Source organism: Colobus angolensis, unplaced genomic scaffold (genome assembly GCF_000951035.1).
Source record: "Colobus angolensis palliatus isolate OR3802 unplaced genomic scaffold, Cang.pa_1.0 Scaffold2, whole genome shotgun sequence".
NCBI classification, from domain to species: Eukaryota; Metazoa; Chordata; class Mammalia; order Primates; family Cercopithecidae; genus Colobus; species Colobus angolensis.
Window position 1 is genome coordinate 25805181 of NW_012115154.1, and position 17918 is coordinate 25823098.

General features: G+C 45.5%; 1 protein-coding gene across 1 annotated transcript in view; it reads right to left on the reverse strand.

The window, feature by feature from the left end:
* The window catches only part of PTPRN2 (protein tyrosine phosphatase, receptor type, N polypeptide 2), a 789125-nt gene that overhangs the window by 82440 nt on the left and 688767 nt on the right, over positions 1-17918 (reverse strand). The window contains exon 14 of the mRNA XM_011941545.1: positions 112-259. Coding sequence (XP_011796935.1) covers positions 112-259 — 148 coding nt within the window. The remainder of the gene's footprint in view (positions 1-111; positions 260-17918) is intronic.

The window sequence follows — 17918 nt, forward strand, 5'->3', positions numbered from 1 at the left end:
CCCCCTCCTGTCACCCTGGCCTCCCGCCCCCGGCGCTGGTATGTACAGGTCAGCACGGCCAGTTTCCCCCTCCTGTCACCCTGGCCTCCCGCCCCTGGCGCTGGTACGTACAGGTCAGCACGGCCAGGGAGCGGTTCTTGGGCACGTTCTCCTCCTTCTGGGCCACGAGCGAGCTGTTGGGCTCCGCCTGGTAGGCACACAGCGCCTCCCACTCCTTCTCCAGCCGGTTCTTGTTCTTCAGGTGGTCCTCCATGTAGGACTGAAAGTGAAACACAGGGTCAGGAGTGCTTCTGAGTGGGGAGCCCAGACTGGCAGATGCACAAAAGGCAGCAGAGGCCTTCGCACATGCCACGTGGGCAGTGCCCACCATGCTCACAAGCTTGGGCCGTGCCAGCAATGCACAGAAGCCTGGGCTGTGGTGCGACGTCATTTAGTTAGAAGCTCTCGTTTCCTCCAACGTGTGCTACGGTGCACAATGCATATAACACCATGCGACTGTGAAGTGAAATATGTGCATTGTTATTACACAGATTTTACACGTGTAAATATAACCTCGGGTTTAGGTATGTGTTTGGGGATCAGTTTACCGCTGACATGACAACAATGATCATATCCTTTAATTACAGGGACAGGGAGCTCGGACCAAGTGCTTGCTGGGGCCGTTCCACGTTCCCATTTCTGCTTGCATAGAAGTCATTTTTCCTAAAATCAACACACTTTTCTGAACCCACTGGGTGTGATGCAGTTCAGAGACCCGGCTGCTTTGATCCGTGCAAAATGCGGAATAGCTTCCAGTATGAAACAAACACAAATGGATGGAAGCAAATATTTTGACCCTTGGCTGTTCCAATCTTAATTTTTCTGGTGCTTGTCAGTGAGCATTACTATGAGCAGATGAGGAAACAAAGGCCTTCTGAAAATCACCCTCCACAAAGACCCCCGTGCCGCCAGCACAGCCTGCTCACTTCTTACTCGTCTGTAGGTTGGGAACTGGCCCTGATTTTAAGGAAAAGCATTTCAAAGGACCAAACCCAGCTGCACTATGGCACCCCAGGAAGTGACAGCCTCGTCTGCTGTCACTCTGCTTGCGGATTTGCAAGGTGCCGCGTGTCATGTGTAGACACAGGTTCCAAGTGTGTCCACACAAGAAAATAAAGCATGTGCGTGCACACATCGTCCTTTGCTGCAAAGCGGCCGCACACTCCACTGTCAGGCCCGGGGTTCAAGCCCTTCTCACCTTCCGCCCACCCCCTGACATCCCCTTCGATTGATCCAAGGAGCTGGGATGGTCCCTCCCTGCCCACTGGGCCGGTTCCAGGAGATAGGCGGAGAAAGAGACATGCAGGGAGGGAGGGCTGGACACAGCGAGGCGGGAATCTCAGCTCATTGTGCCGTCTAGTGGAAGTTTTGATCACAGCCAACCTGAACCCATGCAGCAAACACACACCCTGCCGTGCTGGCCCGGCTCACACGGGAGCAGGTGCATCGGGCACGTGTGCTGTTTAGCGCGGCTCCCCTGCATCCGGGTGGGCGTGGTGGTGGGGGACAATCGCCTGGCTCAGGGTGGGCACTCTGAGGCTGCCTGTTGGGAGGTCCCAGGTTGTCACTGTCGCCCCCACCATGGCCCTGCTTGAGCTAGTTGCGAAGGGCAGAGGGACTCCAGTGCTGATGAGAAGATGCACCGACTGCCCGCTCCATGCAGCAAACGCTTTTCCCACGCCGCACCTTGAGCCTCGGGAGCACACCCGCGCCGGGAGCAGAAACATCAGGGCTGCTCTGAGCCAAAGCGAACGAGTTCGTCCACTCCTGTCACCAGCCCCAACACCCAGGAAGCCTAGGGGTTTCTTGTGCGTGGAAGAAGCACCCCATAGAGATGTCTCGAGTTATGAAATTAGGCAAAATTCAAACGGCTCAATCTAGGAAATGTGAACTACACATTCTTTTGAGACAATCATGATGGAACATCAAATTCATTTTTTTGTAACAAAGTTACCCTAATAGGAAAAACATTCTTGGATGATATAATCTTTAAGTTTTGTGCAAATACTGACCAGCTCATCTAGCCTATGTCTGGTGTGTGAGGGAACCTGGGAGGTGGATAGTTATGGTGAAAGAAAAGTCCCAGTCTGTTTCTGTAGCTACTTTCCCCAAGGTGGGCTTATGTAGAGTTCTACAAATAGGTAGGTATAAAATGTTCCTGGCAAAATGATTCTGGGTCCTAGCTTTTCTTTGGAAAATGCTCTTTTCATAAAATCCATCACAAACAAATGGGCTTCCTTCAATAAAACATAATGGGTTCTAAAATGATGAACCCTAACAGGTTTAATCCAATTGAAAATATTGTCTGCAAAAGAGGCATTGCATATTATCTTAATTCCTATAAAGTGCAGCTGTTTAAATTCTCACATTTATCTTAACTTGGGAAGCAAAATTATACTCTAAGTTCTCTTGAATTTCTAAATTTATGGCAAAAATACAAACTGAGCCTGTGTGGCGCAAGGTTGGGTGGTAGGAGGGAGGAAGAGGTAGATACTGACGTGATTTTTTTTTTCACAGAGCATAATGTCATCTGCAGAGGCACTTGACTCTATTAAAACTGAGATAAAGCTGACACCTCTCTGCAGACACCACTCCAGTGGGCTGTTTGTCCCATTCTGCTCATTTCAATTTGATCTGTTCTGTATTCTTCTATCAATATTTTTTATGGAACATCCTTTGTGATATTAAACTGATGAAATATCCCCCAACCACATCTTAGGAGTCTTTTTCCTCTTTCGTGGCTTGTAGATAAGATGCTTTTCATCTGTGAGTCTGTGGGGAAGCTAGGCCTTCATGGCAAATAATGTTTTAAACAATGAGAGCAAAACCAAAAGGTACCACGGGAGCTTAGTACAGATGCTCCCCTACTTATGATGGGTTATGGCCCAAGGGTTTCTGAAGTTGAAAGTGCATTGAGGCCAGGCTCGGTAGCTCACGCCTGTAATCCCAGCACTTTGGGAGGCTGAGGTGGGTGGATCACCTGAGGCCAGGAGTTTGAGACCAGCCTGGCCAACATGGTGAAACCTTATCTCTACTAAAAATACAAAAATTAGCCGGGCATGGTGTCGGGCACCTCTAAGCCCAGCTACTCGGGAGGCTGAGGCAGGAGAATCACTTGAACCTGGGAAGCGGACATTGCAGTGGGCTCACACCATTGCACTCCAGCCTGGGTGACAAGAGTGAAACTCCGTCTCAAAAAAAAATGTGCATTGAACACAGGTAACCTACTGAGTGTCACAGCTGAGCCTAGCCTGCCTTACACAGGCTCAGAATACCCACCTTCCTCTGCAGCTGGGCAAACCCATCTCACACAAAGCCTACTGAGGATAAAGCGTTGAATATCTTACATGATTCATTAATCTGAACGTGAGTAACAGACTGGTTGCATGGGTACTTGAAGTTCAGTTTCTATTTAATGCGTGTTGCTTCTGCACCACTGTAAAGTCAAACCCTCACAAGCTGGGGGCCGTCTGCACTGTGGCGTCCTGCATGTGAATGTGAACTCGGACAAGTGTAGCAACTCTACTCAGATGCCTTCTGGAATTATTAGGAAATTAACATGTAATTTAAACAGTATTCGTGGCCTTTCCCCGATAGTGGGCATTTAGCTATAGGTGTTTTAAAAACTGACATTTAAGCAAACAAATCAGTAAGAAAAAAAAAACCAAACAATCCTACCAAAAAGTGGGCTAAGGACATGAATAGACAATTCTCAAAAGAAGATACACAAACGACCAACAGACATATGAAAAAATGCTCAACATCACTAATGATCAGGGAAATGCAAATCAAAACCACAATGTGATACCACCTTACTCCTGTAAGAATGGCCATAACCAAAACATCAATAAACAGTAGATGTTGGTTTGCAGTGAACAGGGAACACTTCTACACTGCTGATGGGAATGTAAACTAGTACAGCCACTATGGAAAACAGTGTGGAGATTCCTTAAAGAACTTAAAGTAGAACTACCATATGATCCAGCAATCCCACTACTGGATATTTACCTAGAGGAAAAGATGTCATTATACAAAAAATATACTTGCACACACATGTTTATAGCAGCACAATTCACAATTGCAAAATTGTGGAACAAACCCAAATGCTTATCAATCAATGAGAGGATAAAGAAACTGTGGTATACAATGGAATACTACACAGCCATAAAAAGGAATGATTTAACAGCATTTGCAGTGACCCGGATGAGACTGGAGACTATTCTTCTAAGTGAAGTAACTCAGGAATGGAAAACCAAACATTGTATGTTCTCCCTGATATGTGGGAGCTAAGTTATGAGGATGCAGAGGCATAAGAATGATACAATGGACTTTGGGGACTTGGGGGAAGGGGAGGGAGGGGCGCAAGGGATAAAAGACAACAAATACGGTGCAATGTATACTGCTCAGGTGATATGTCACCAAAATCTCACAAATCACCATTAAAGAACGTACTCATGTAACTAAATACCACCTGTACCCCAATAAATGGAAAAAAATCATAAAAAAAATAGTGAGCTCAGAAAAAAAACCCCTGACATTTAAATTCTTTTATTTTATAGATGAGTGCATGTGTGAGAGAGTGTGGTGGTGGGAGGGCTTAGTTTCTTAAGGCACTGCAACTTTTGTTACATGAATAGCACATGTAGAAAAGAACAGAAAATGAAGATAAGCAGAATGGAAACAAAGGCAGCGAATAAGCCCAGGGCTCACAACAAACTGTAAGGCAACCTTTTCCCCCAGGGCTGAGTACCTTCATTTCAGCTTTGGACATCCTCAAGAGAATAGAATTTACTTCTTTACAGTGAAAAAATGCTGAGATGAGGCTCACATCTTACAGATAAGGAAACCAAGGCCTAGAGAAGGTTAGCAATTGGCCCACAGCCCCCAGCAGCCAGTGGTGGCACCAAAGCTTGGGCCTGGCCTCTGAAATGCCCTGTGGATTTTCTCCTGGCCTGTCACTGCAGCCTTCTTGACGATCTTACCATCACCTCCCCTTTCCAGTTGCTTGTCCCTGAACCACCATGTTGGCGTTTCTGGTGCAAAATATAACCTATTTAAAAATTTACCAAGGGTGACTAGACTAGCACAGTCCTTTGTCTGAATTTCCTTTTACTAAGCTGATACTTTCTATCCCATAAGACTGCTTCTCAGCCTTTGCCCCCTCCCTGCCACCATCCTTCTCTACATTTTGTGCTGATTTTTCTGTAATGAACCAACCCAGACTTCAAGGTGTGGTTCAGACACCACTTCCTCCTCCAGGAGTCCGGTCAGGACATGCCCATTACCTACCCCATCCCGTGATCTTTCTTTCCTACAACTCGCCCCCCACATCAAACAGTTACTGCTTCAAACATATATATCTATGGCATTCGTCACATTCTGCCTGGTGCTTTAACTGGGGGCTTCAAGTTCTGATTCTCCTCATGAGATTAATTTTTTTAGGGCAGGGACTGTGTTTCGGTTGCTTAGCATAGGCAGCAGGGACTCAGCTAATATCTGTGGAATAATAATGCATAGCTTGGAAATCTCTACAAGTGATTTATATTATAGGTAAACATTTTATTTTGATGATGGGCATCCAAAACACTGCCTTTGAATCTTCTGAAACTTGGAAGAACTTCCCCAAAATGGAGCATAAGGAACTTGGAATGTTTTACTATACATTCCCTTGCTGCTATCTTCCTCTCTGGGGTTGCCCAGCAAACATCATTGTAACTCATGACAGACAGGTGTCAGCTCACTGACTGTTCCCGTAATAACCTGAACCTAACAGCAGTTGTATAAATTCGGAAGGGCAACAGTTCAGAGAGCTCTTCTCTACAACTCTTCCCCCTTTTTTTTACATCTCCCTCATTCTCCACGGTCCAGGTCCCAGGTCGGGTGCTCCATCTCCCCTGGAGCCTTCTCAGTGGCCTCCAGGCACCAGCATGCACTGCACCTGCAGCTGGGTCTCCTCCGTGGCGTGAGCTCCTGGTGGTCAGGGATCCCTTCTCACTCCGCATCCCAGTTCACACAGCTCCTTGCTCTGGGCTCTCCGTCAGTGCCTCTGAGTTGAAGCTTTATGAGGAAAGCTCTAGAATGAGCCGAGAGAGGCTGACCAGGGGAGTGAGCCAGCAAAGGCAAGACTGTATCACAATGCGTGCTCACATCAGGAAATCCATGAAGAGTGAAAACAGGGAGTGAAGAATTGGTGCTGAATTTCAGTTGATGCAAGCTGAAGTGCTTAGGGAAGTTGGATTTGCTGTTGGTTCCCTGATTCTTAGAGAGCATTTGGAGGCGTGTCTTTCATCTTTTAGAGCTGCTTGCTCTATAATTTCGGGTTTTGAAGGGCTCTTGGCTGGGAGAACTCAGTCTGACATTTTCATATTTTTAAACTCCATTAAGGGAATTTTACTTAAGCTGTTTCTAGATAAGCCCTGAGTGAAAAGGTATCTCCAACCTTCTCAAATTCTCATACTTCCTGAGGGCCTAGACATGATGTGCTTGTGGAAGAGTGAATTCCTAGATCAAACCATTCATGGAGAAAGCCACAGGGACTGAGGAAGTGGGTTTCCCAAGGGTGTTGCCAACATCCACTGATGTAGATCCCAGAGCACGTGACATCCACACCACAGCAGCCAAAGATGTGGCTGCATTCTTTTTTCACGTTCTCACCCTTCAAGAATGACACCATCAGAGCTCACACAATCTACTTTGTTAGAGATACGAATTCAATCTAAGGTTTCCTCTGTCATCCTCCTCTCATTTCTGAATCCACCCTGCCAGTCCCTGTCTCATAGCGTTTTCCAGCTCACCCTATGAGACCATTTAGAGTTGGAGCATTAAGGACAGTCCCTGGGTCACAAGACTGGGTGCCACTAGACGGTTTTTGAAGGAAGCAGTCTCCATGTGTCAGGCAAACTAACTGGCTTCCACATTTAATGGAATCATTTTAAACAGAATCCCAAAATTTGTGTAACAAAAGTGTGATTCCATGAACGCTTTGATCGAGAACGTGTTCACAATGTATTAACACAGCCCAAATGTCGTTGGCACTGTTTTCCGGTCAAATGATCAATACCTTGAGGTCAAGGGGGTGATGTCTAGGAACATGGAGCACAGACAGTCCAGAACACAACAGGGTCTGTTAACAATTGCAAGAGCACCTGCTCTTCAGGAGAGGAACCGCACCTGTCACTCGCAAAGATGAACATGGAAAGGAGCTTCTGCAGAGCAGGAACCCACATGAACACAGTGGGAAGGCACTGGACTTCGTGCTGATAGAGTTCTTAACAGTCTGATACACAGAACAGCGTGGGTCCCTCCCATGGCTACTTTTTGGCGTGGAGCCTTCCAGCAAGCCATGCTGTCTCATTGAGCCCCATGGGTGTGCCCCTTCGTAACCTGGGAATCACAGCTCACGGGGGAGAGCCAGAGTCTCTGTTCCCAAGGAGGTTTTGAGGGATGATGAGTGAATATGGGAGACACAGTTGAAGGAGTGTGCCCTGGGGATGGGATGCTGGAGAGTCTCAGTGTTTCAGCAGAAGAAGAGGGTCCTGGAAAGACTTTTCAGTTCCCTCCCGCGCTCTGTGGCTCCACTGCATTTCTGGGGACACTCTTATCCTTTTGTTTAAGGAAATACAACATGATGAGCTGCTGCAAGTACCAGCAATTGAGCGCCGCGTGAATGTGCGCCTAGGGCTGACCTCAGGGACACCATCAGGAGGGTGCACTGTCACCCCCAGCAGGGCAGAGCCACCACTGCTGACACCATCAGAGAACAAATAACAAGCACCGCTCCAGCGTTCTCCTGCCTCCAGGGACAGTAGATTCCCAGCAAGCGCATGGCTCTGTCCCTGCTGAAAGCTGATGTGAGCAGCACTTCCTTCTGTGCTTGTGTTTCCCTACCTCCCTGCGGACGTCAAGCATGGTCCAGAGCGTGCCACTCCTGTCTGCTCTCTTCTGTTCATTTCTTTTTTGAAGAGGGAAATATTTCATAGCCTGTCTTCAGGAGGGGAAATACTAGGAAATGCCTGTTTAAGAGACTATGTAAAACTGAACTTCCAGTTCACAAGGACAATTTCTCCGCTGGGAAGAGAACGCCAGCATCCCGTGTGCATCTGACGCAGGACCTGGCGCTCACATCACATCCTGAGACCGTTTTGTGGCACCTTACTGGTGTCAACATTGAGGGTCGGTTTCCAGGAGTTAATCATCCCATTTACTGAAAATAAGAATTATATTTCACCACATGCAGCAAGCCAGCACCGGGTGGGAACAGGCGTTCAACCGCGGTGTTCATGGGGAAAGCACACAGCAGCCTGTGCTGTGGGCCACGCTTGTCTTCCTGTTGGCACCAGGAGGAAGTGCAGCTGCCACCTCTGAGTACCGGGGTAGTGCATCTGGAGACTTGTAAAGGGTCCAAATGTGGTTCCACGTGAATCCCATCCACAGGCACTGGGATCCTGGATCAGCCAATACCAACTCACCTCTTCCTGCAGACCCAGCTGCCAAAGACACCTGTAGAACCCATGGGGAGGCAGAAGAAAGGCTGGAGCAGGCCAGTGCTATTTCAGCTCCATTCAAAGTCACAGAAATTAGGTTGTTTTGGCATCTATCTGTTGGCTGTAACAATGAAGGAGTGAGATACTGAGAGGTGCAGATGATTTATTATTATTATTAAAAATAATAATGAGAATAAACTCCCCATGCAATACTAAAACTCCTAAGGATGGTGGACCATTTAAAAATGAGCAAAAGCTGGTCCATCTGGCATTATTTCACATCAATCAAACCACTCGCGCAGTGGAAAACGAGTCCCCATGGATGACTGGAGACGCCCATCATCACTCCGTGGGTCTTTGGATATGGGACAAGTGGAAACTGTCCTGGTGAAACTTCGTGACTACAACAATGCTGCCAGCCTTGGAGACTTCTTCCCACTGTAGACAAGGCGTGTTGAGGAAAGCTGGGCTTTGGGGACCCAGTCATTAATGGGAAGGCTGTAGTTCTCTTTTCTACATGGGCTCCTGTTGCAGCACAATGCCCTTTAATTTACTGAACATTACAATCAAACCTTTTGTTAAAATGAAGAATAGAATCCCTTTACATTTTCCTTCCTTGTGACGAGACCACAGGTTTGTGTTTTGAAGTCACAAGTTAGAATAATGCTTTTAAAAGCAAGGACTAAGCTGCTTCCACTGCCATTTGGGGAAATGATGACCTTTTCTTTCTTTAAAAATAAACACGGTCACCTGTCTTCATTAATACATGAAAGGAAAATGTTCATGTTAAATTTTTGAATTCCATAAGTAAGACATTTGAATTCCAAGCAAAACTGTGAAAAGACGAAAGGAGAAGTTCAATGAGCTTGATTGTCTTGGCTCAGCACACACAGCTATGGTGGCTTCGGGAGCAGCGGACGCTTGATGGAAAGGTATTTTATTGTCTGTAGATTGCTGCATCTGACATATTTTAAATATTATTTGTTAATATTATGCAGCAGGAATGTTAAAATATTTAAAATTAGAAATTCAAAGTAATACACGTAAACACAAAGAAGAACAGATAATGGTTAAAGGATCAGAAGATAGTTTCACTATTTCTTAGTTTAAGAAAGCTCTTCTTGAAACAGGAATCCTGAACCATATGACCGTATTCAACTTGCCATCTGACTCTTAGAAAGCAATGTCCACAACGTGAGGCGGCATGGAGTGAACCGGCTTCTTCACCATCCCGCACCTCTAACGCGCCGTCTGCCCATCATGGTACCACCTTTGACTCGCCACAGAATTACGGGTCTTACTCAACAGCTGTAGAAGGCATTGTTCCGGCTCTCCAAAGAAGGAACTGAAGATGCAGGGCAGATAGGCACACATTACCACAAAGCACAGGCCCACGGCAGCCAACTCGAAGTGCGCCTGCACACCAAGCTGGAGTTTGCTTGGGAGAAGCAAACATACGGTTTTGGAATTCAGCCTCTGGGTTATCTGTACAAAGCCAAAAAGAAGTAGAAATGGGACCCGTGGAATTAACAAGAGTGCATGAAAGACCACTCATGGGGTCTGCTCGCTTTTGATCACATTTTAAAAACTGCTTTCGTGAAAGCTTGTTTGTATGGAGGAAGAACTCCCACGTGTATCTGCAGTACGTCACATGCCTCCCTTACCCCAGGGAGTGGGAAGTGGTCCACACAGATAAAACTGGCGAAAGCCTCCTCCTGTGGGCGCCACAGCCGGCTTTCCTGATGGATGTGAATTAATGCCATTTATTCCAACCTCTTTCTCTGAGAGTTTTTTCTCCAGCTGACCTATTCCGAGGACCACCTAGAATCTCTGGCAAGCCCAGAGACCCTTGAAAACTGTTCTCCCTGTGTCTTAATGTGACTTAGAAATCCACTTCCATTCTTTGCCTTGTTACCAGTCAAACTGTGGAGTAACAGAAAATTATAAGCCATTAAGGTAGTGGAGACAAGTTCAAATACTTCGAAATGGAATCTTCCGGAGAAAGTCCCCCACAGGCATGCAGTTTGGGTGGAGAAGGTGAAGTAGCAGCGACAGGAACAAAGCGTAGAAGGGGAAACAATGTGTGGTGTGTGTTGGTTTTGAGACCAGGAATGCTACTGAATTTTCTGCTTCATTTAAAACTTTTTCATCACTGAAAAATAAAATACACTCACTGAGAATTAAGAATGCCCTCACTTTGGGAGGCCAAGGCAGGCGGATCATGAGGTCGGGAGATCGAGAACATTCTGGCTAACACGGTGAAATCCCGTCACTACTAAAAATACAAAAGATTAGCCGGGTGTGGTGGCGGGCGCTTGTAGTCCCAGCTACTCAGGAGGCTGAGGCGGGAGAATGGTGTGAACCTGGGAGGCGGAGCTTGCAGCAAACAGAGATCGCACCACTGCACTCCAGCCTGGGCGACAGAGCAAGACTCTACCAAAAAAACAAAACAAAACAAAAATGCCCTTCATACAAGGCTCTCAAGAAAATGACATGCTTTTTTCAAAGTCTTGTTAGAAAAACACTGTAAGAGGACAGATTCCTTGCCTCTCATAGAAGCACTGGGATGTGATCACAGACCTTATGTACTTTTGGAAGAGCAAAGGGAAAGGAAGGTTAACTCTTTGCAAAGTGGTGTGTTAAGAGGACACGAAAACTGGCTCCATCTCGATTGAGCAGAAGCTTCAATAAGTGTATTTTTATTATAGTTTGGCTTTTGGTGTTCCAAATTGATAACAAAGTCCAGAGTTGTAAGACATCACACTGGTAAAGGAGTTCTTACACAATGCCCGGGTGCCCTGCAGGGTACTTCCTGGAGTCCGCAGCCGACCCAATCCCTGTGCCACCTTTAGAAGGACTACACGAAGACCTGCGATGCGTGGAAAGGTAGCCTGCTGCACCGACGCCCAGAGATCCTCGATTTCAGTTTATGACTTCCACTAAACTTCTGCTACACATTTACAGAAAAATATGACAACTTGATCAAGACTTAACAACAAAAACCCCAATGGAAGATGTTAATAATGAACACATTCTGTTCTAGAAATGTTCTAATTAATAAACGTAAAAAGATAAGTAATTTTTTCCTTACCACCTACTCTTATTAAATAGGGGAAAGTCTTGTTCTTTCATACGATTGATGGATTGTTTTATGCTGGGCATTTTTTAGCAAGATATCATACTAGGGAGTGTGCGTAGGAGGGGGTGACAGGGGTCACCTGCAGAAAGACTAAGAAAGAAGCTGTTTAATAATGGGGATGATGACAGAGGCACCACTTTGTATTTCAGGCTGTCATTCTCAGAGAAGTGCAAAGAATTTTAAATGAACAATTTTCTGAATCTTATTATCTTATTTAACATCTTAAAAAATTAAGGTTATGTGAACATAGGTAAAATACAAAGATGAATGCTTATAAGCAACGGAAAATAATTCAGAGAATTATACTATGTTTTCCATAAATGTACAGCTATTAATATTTAAATTTAGGGCAAAAGAGGTCTGCTTGGCTTTCTAAGTGAAACGTGAATGCCTCATCTGGTTTTGGGACGGAGGGCTACGAGCTGCTGTCATTTCAGTTGGATTCCTGCCGATGCTGTGGTGGTCTAGTCATCTGTTCCTTTGGTCACCCAGTTTGATTAAGCATGTCCTATAAGTTCGGGGGCACAGTAGTTAGCTGGCCAAAGTCCCTGTCCTCATGGGGCTCATTTCTTTAATTTATTTTCTTTTTTTTTTTTTCTTTTCTTTTCTTCTTTATTTTATTTTATTTTTTTTTTTGGAGAGAGAGTCTCACTCTGTTGCCCAGGCTGGAGTGCAGTGGTGTGATCTCAGCTCACTGTAACCTCCACCTCCCAGGTTCAAGCAATTCTCCTGCCTCAGCCTCCCAAGTAGCTAGGACTAAGGGTGCGAACCATCATGGCCAGTTAATTTTTGTATTTTTAGTAGAGATGGGGTTTCACCATCTTGGCCAGGCTGGTCTCAAACTCCTGACCTCAGGTGATCTGCCCACCTTGGCCTCCTGCAGTACTGGGATTACAAGCATGAGCCACCGTGCCTGCCTCATTTCCTTCATTTCTTTAGCTGGAGGGCAGATCATCTACAAGTAGATAAACATAGCTTTAAAAAGTGATTTCAGACAACAGTGAGTAGTAAGAAGACGCGGACGAGAGTCATGATGCAGAGCCTGAGTGTGGGGACGGGGTGCGCCTGGGATGGGACTGAGGGGGCCCCTCAGAAGGGTAAACTCTCAGAGCCATGGGCCGAGTCTCCAGTGCAAAGGACCTGGGCAGGGCCTGAGTGGGGGTGGGGGTCCTACAGGGAAGGGCTGGAGTCCCAGGCGAAAGGGTGTGGCCACTCTGGGAGGAGGGAAGGTCGGGGCTGCAGAGAAGGAATGGATGTGAGGGCAGTGGTGCCCGGCAGACCAGGGAGCTGTTGGCCTGCAAGGACTCAGCAGCTTATTTTAGGAGCCATGGAAAGCCTTCGAGAGTTTTAAGCCAAACACGCTTGTGATGATGGTGCTTTTGAAAGACCATCCTGGTTCCCAGGTGGCAGTGGAGGCTGCAAGTCAGGACTGCTGCAGCCGGCCATGGAGGAGCAGGCAGTGACTGTGGCATGGGGAATAGTGTGTGGGGAACAGCAGCAGAGGCAGGTGAAGGGAGAACCGGGCAGGGTGCACCGCGTCCTGCAGGCAACACGTCCTAGGATTCCCATCTGCTCATCTGACCTGCCCTTCCTCACACACCTAAGATGTCTTCAGCCCTTTAGCTTGCAAAATATTTTGTAATTGTTTAAACTCTTCACCTCTTACAGAACCACAGCAAGGAAAGAACCTAATGATTTGATCTGAAAAGCAAGGTCATACCTAGCCTTAAGTTACCTGAAGTTAAAAGTCTGGATACAAATCTGAAAAATTCTATCCATAACTCTGATATTTCCAATAGCCTTTATGCTTTTGTTACATGGGCAAGACATTCAGACATTGGATGGCACTACTCAGCTTTCATCGAAGGTAAGTTTGCGCAAACTACCATAGAAAATTAACAGCCCATAGCTTAACCCCAAATTTAAAGTCTAAAAACAACTGAATCACTAACCTAACCTGGGACGCCTTGATGTACTTGTCCACAGATGAGGCGATTCCTGAAACACAGACCAAGGCATCCTAGTGCGTGTGTGCCCACAGGGCTGTGTTGTAAATGCATAGTGACCAGGCATGGTGCTAGCACGTGAACTATCCCCCACAGGTCAGGGGGGCCGTACGACCTCTTCCAGACCCCCCCGGGCTCCAGTTATTAAATGACTCCTGCAATCATGAACTGCTTCCCAGACAACACAAAACAATTCTGTGAAAGATTCACAGGCTGACGCAGGCTGACAGGGGTTCTAGTCCATTAAATCCATTTCAAACTGAAACCAGGGAGACAGCAAGGATGAGCAAACCAGAATTTTTAAGAGATGAAAACTACACATCTGCAGTGGACGTGGTCACCTGCCTGTTCTCCTTGGACACTGCGTGTGGGAGGAGCCCAGAACTTTCTAAAGAACCCAACAGGCCTCCAGGTCCCAGATGTTCCAACCAGCCAGCATGTCTCGAGTGTGACGTTAAGTCCAGAACACACGTGAAGGACGGAGCACTGGTCCATCTCCCTGGATGTCCTTTCTCCTGTTCACAGCGACACAGAGCTCTAACCAGGCAATGCCACACATACTGTCTGCGCCATCAGTTCAACGGGAAGAATCATGAGGACAAAGATGTAAATGGCAGGTGTGTGTTAGGCGCTCCCCTCAAGCTAACTGTTTGCTCTTCATGGTGTCTCTAACGTCTGACACAGCCTGGTACATCCTATATGATCAGTAACCATGTGTTGGATGAACGCAGGGTACAGACACCTACTGAATTGCATTGTGGGAACGTGGGAGTGCTTCCCAGTTTCTGATCAGAGGCCTCTTATGGTCCAAGGCTGGTCATGTGTGCCAGGTACATGGGTTTCAGGTGAGTTACCTTCACTTTGGAAGTGCAGGTGTGACGTACTGAGCCATGGCGGTGCTGCCACCAAAGGCTTTTGGACAAATGGTTACCAGGGTTTCATGGAATGATTTTCTTCACCAATATTTGTCATTCACCATCTAAAATCAAATGAACAATCAGAGGGAGAGAAGGGTGGAGATCTGGGACATTAAACCAATTTTCATTATTCTAGAATTTTCTCCTATATTTTATTTTCTTAGCCTTAGCTCTTTTCTCTGGCTGGCTTACAGACTCTCACCCCAGCCAGGATATCTAGATTTTCTAGAATTTTCTCCTATATTTTATTTTCTTAGCCTCAGCTGTTTTCTCTGGCTAGCTTACAGACTCTCACCCTAGCCAGGATATTTGGATTTTCTAGAATTTTCTCCTATATTTTATTTTCTTAGCCTCAGCTCTTTCCTCAGGCTAGCTTACAGTCTCTCACCCCAGCCAGGACATTTGGAACTATTGCATAATCCATTCCCAGAATGCATGAGCAGCTCTGGACCCTATAAAATATTCATTCACTTTCAAAAATATTTGCACCCTGCTGTCAAATGTAGGCAAAGTCACATGAAGTATCAGGAAATCGCTATTTTAATAGCAAATACTTCCCCAACCCTCTCTTTTCACTAAAACATTTTCTTCAAAATTATTTTCATAAGAAAGATTAACAATTTCAACATTAGCTGCTAATCCCCTTTCATTTAAAACTCTGCTGATAAAATTCTTTGCTTGTCATTCAAATAGTAAGTAATAATTATAGATTTGAGGCTTCCATCTCTGGCTTCATTAATGGTAAATTGCATGGAAGTCTGAAGCATAAGTCAGCTTTGATACATCTCAAAATGCAATTTCCATAGCTTCCCTCGGCTATGTACAATTAATTACACAGTTAATAAGGGAAATATGTTAATGAAAGGAACATTATTCATCAAGACCACCTGCCTTTACCAAATATCTTTTGTGTGTTTCTCTTCTTCTTGTAATTTTGGTCTACAGACAGCTAAAAGAAAAAAAAAAAACCAGCAACAATTGACAGTGTGATGATTTTAATACCAGACTGCAGCTACTTTGATTAAAACAAGTCTAATGAAAAATTAATTCAATCTTATAATATTTCTACTGATTTCTGCCTTTTAGAAGTTTAAAATATCTACCCATATATTTCTACTGATTTCTGCCTTTAGAAGTTAAAAATATTTACCCATGGTGTTTCAAATTCCTGAAATGGCTATTTATCAAACACACAGTTTACTATTCAGGTATTTTCTTTATACCAGGATTTGCAGTCGTCATTTTTATAGATGAATGGAAAACACTGGAGAACTTTGAAGAAACATTGTGGAAGATGAAGAGATAATGCTCAATCATTCTAAACAGATTAAACGCCCCTAATTCTTTTCCCGTCCATTTTAAACCTCTCTGCTTAGCAATAATGAAATCCTCTCATTCCATTTGGATAATCAAGGTTTAACTATAGACAGTTAACACAGAAACCAATGCTAACCTTTACAAAAAAGTAAATATCTTCTAAGGCTTTGATGAGGAAGAGAAAAAGGAAGTTGGACAAAACTGCATTTCTGTTTACCTTTCACAACTTATTTGAACAATATGAAAAATGTATTTGCAAATATTTGTTCTACATTTTTATTAATATAAATCAATACATGTTCCTTATTCAATGAGAAAAGAATTTGACTTCAGCTTCAAACATATCCCTTTGACATATGAAATATAGTTTAAGCCACGAGTTATTTAAAAATTCCATTAGTGTGCAAAATTCAGTTGAAAACCAACCTTGGATTCCAAACAGATCATAGGAAAAGAGGGTGCAAGAGAAAAAAAAAAAAAACAGTTCATAAAAATGCAACCTTTATGTAACCAAGCCCTGAAGAGATCTCCTACCACACTAACACATTCTGGGAGAAAAGCAGAATCTCTAAAGTGAACAGCAGCCCCTGCCACTCCAGCTCTGCGGCAAGCAGCCCTGGGTGGGGGCATCAGGGCGGCACAGCAGCCACATCCACGCTGGCCTCCAGCAGCCTGGGGAGTGGCAGTTTCCGTAAGATCCCTTCAAAAGCCGTTTGGTATCACAATTTCTATGCTTTGTACGGCAACAGACCCATTTGCTTAAGTGGTCATGCACCACCTCTCCCCACCCCGATGGTCACCTACAAAGTCCATTCGGCCAAAGCAGTATGAGCAGATTCTCTCAGAGACCAGACTCCTTTGCTGGCACCTGACCCAGGAGAAGCAGCCCAGAGGGGACCATTTTTACTCCACCGATGACGACAGTGGTTCTAACAGGGAGACCTTTTGGAAGAAGGATGAGGAGGGGCGGTTGCCAGGCAACACACAGACAGCTTCCCCTGCTCCAAAGCAGCAGGTCTTTTCTTAGCAGCAGCGTTCTCTATTCTGTGCCAATGATGTACCCATTACGATTTTCTGATGAAGTTTGTAGGAAGAATAAAGAGTTCCAGCAAGAGTTATGAAGGTTACCCAGAACAGTGACGGAGACATGTGTGTTTTCTTCCATAAGCAGAGGAGAAACTCTGAATTCTAGAGCACCTTATTGAAAATATTTGCTGAAGTTCTAAAAGTGTTCAGTGAAAGTAGAATGTTTTGATGTTTCACTTCCTAAAACCCACAGGCCATATGCGCGCGAACAATAATACAAGAAAAGGGGAACAAAACAACTGACAAGGTGATGGCACCAAAAATACCAGGAAGACTTGCTTGTTCAAGACAAAGTTAATATCCAGCTCTTCACCAACCAAATGTGCTCACAAGGAACGGAGACGGGAGGGGTCAGTCTACCTCCTCCACCTTCCAGACCTTCCTGTAAGCAGTGAAACTTCTAAAATGTTGGTGAAGGGAAGAGAACATTCAGGCTTCCATAGTCAAGCATGATTACCAAGTGTTGGTTGGTCACCACTCCTCTTCCAATTGCTTTGAAACAAGGAATTTGGAGGAGAAGAGAACAGGGAGTTGATATGTCAAACAGTGTTTTTACTTTTTAGGGTGAAGAGTTAGAGGTGAGACCATCAGAGATATTTTACATCTTTTCCCAGCTCAGTGCCAGTCACACGGTGTGGGGACCAAATGACATGCCCGCTGGTATTCCCAGGGTTTGGCGGATGAGGTGGGAGTGGATGATCGGGGCCACTCTTCTTTCTGGGACTTCTCATCTGTCCTTTCTTGCAGCTGCCTCTGTCGTCATTCAGCCACGTGGGCCACCTGGACTTCCCTAAGGCCACCAGCATTCGCCATTAGGGCCCACTCGCCGCTCACCTGCTGCGGACCTTGGCCCATCAGCACTCTTAGAGGCAGCACATTCTGGACACGGCAATCCCTTTGACTGCTTCCAGAAAGGTGAGTGTGGAAACCA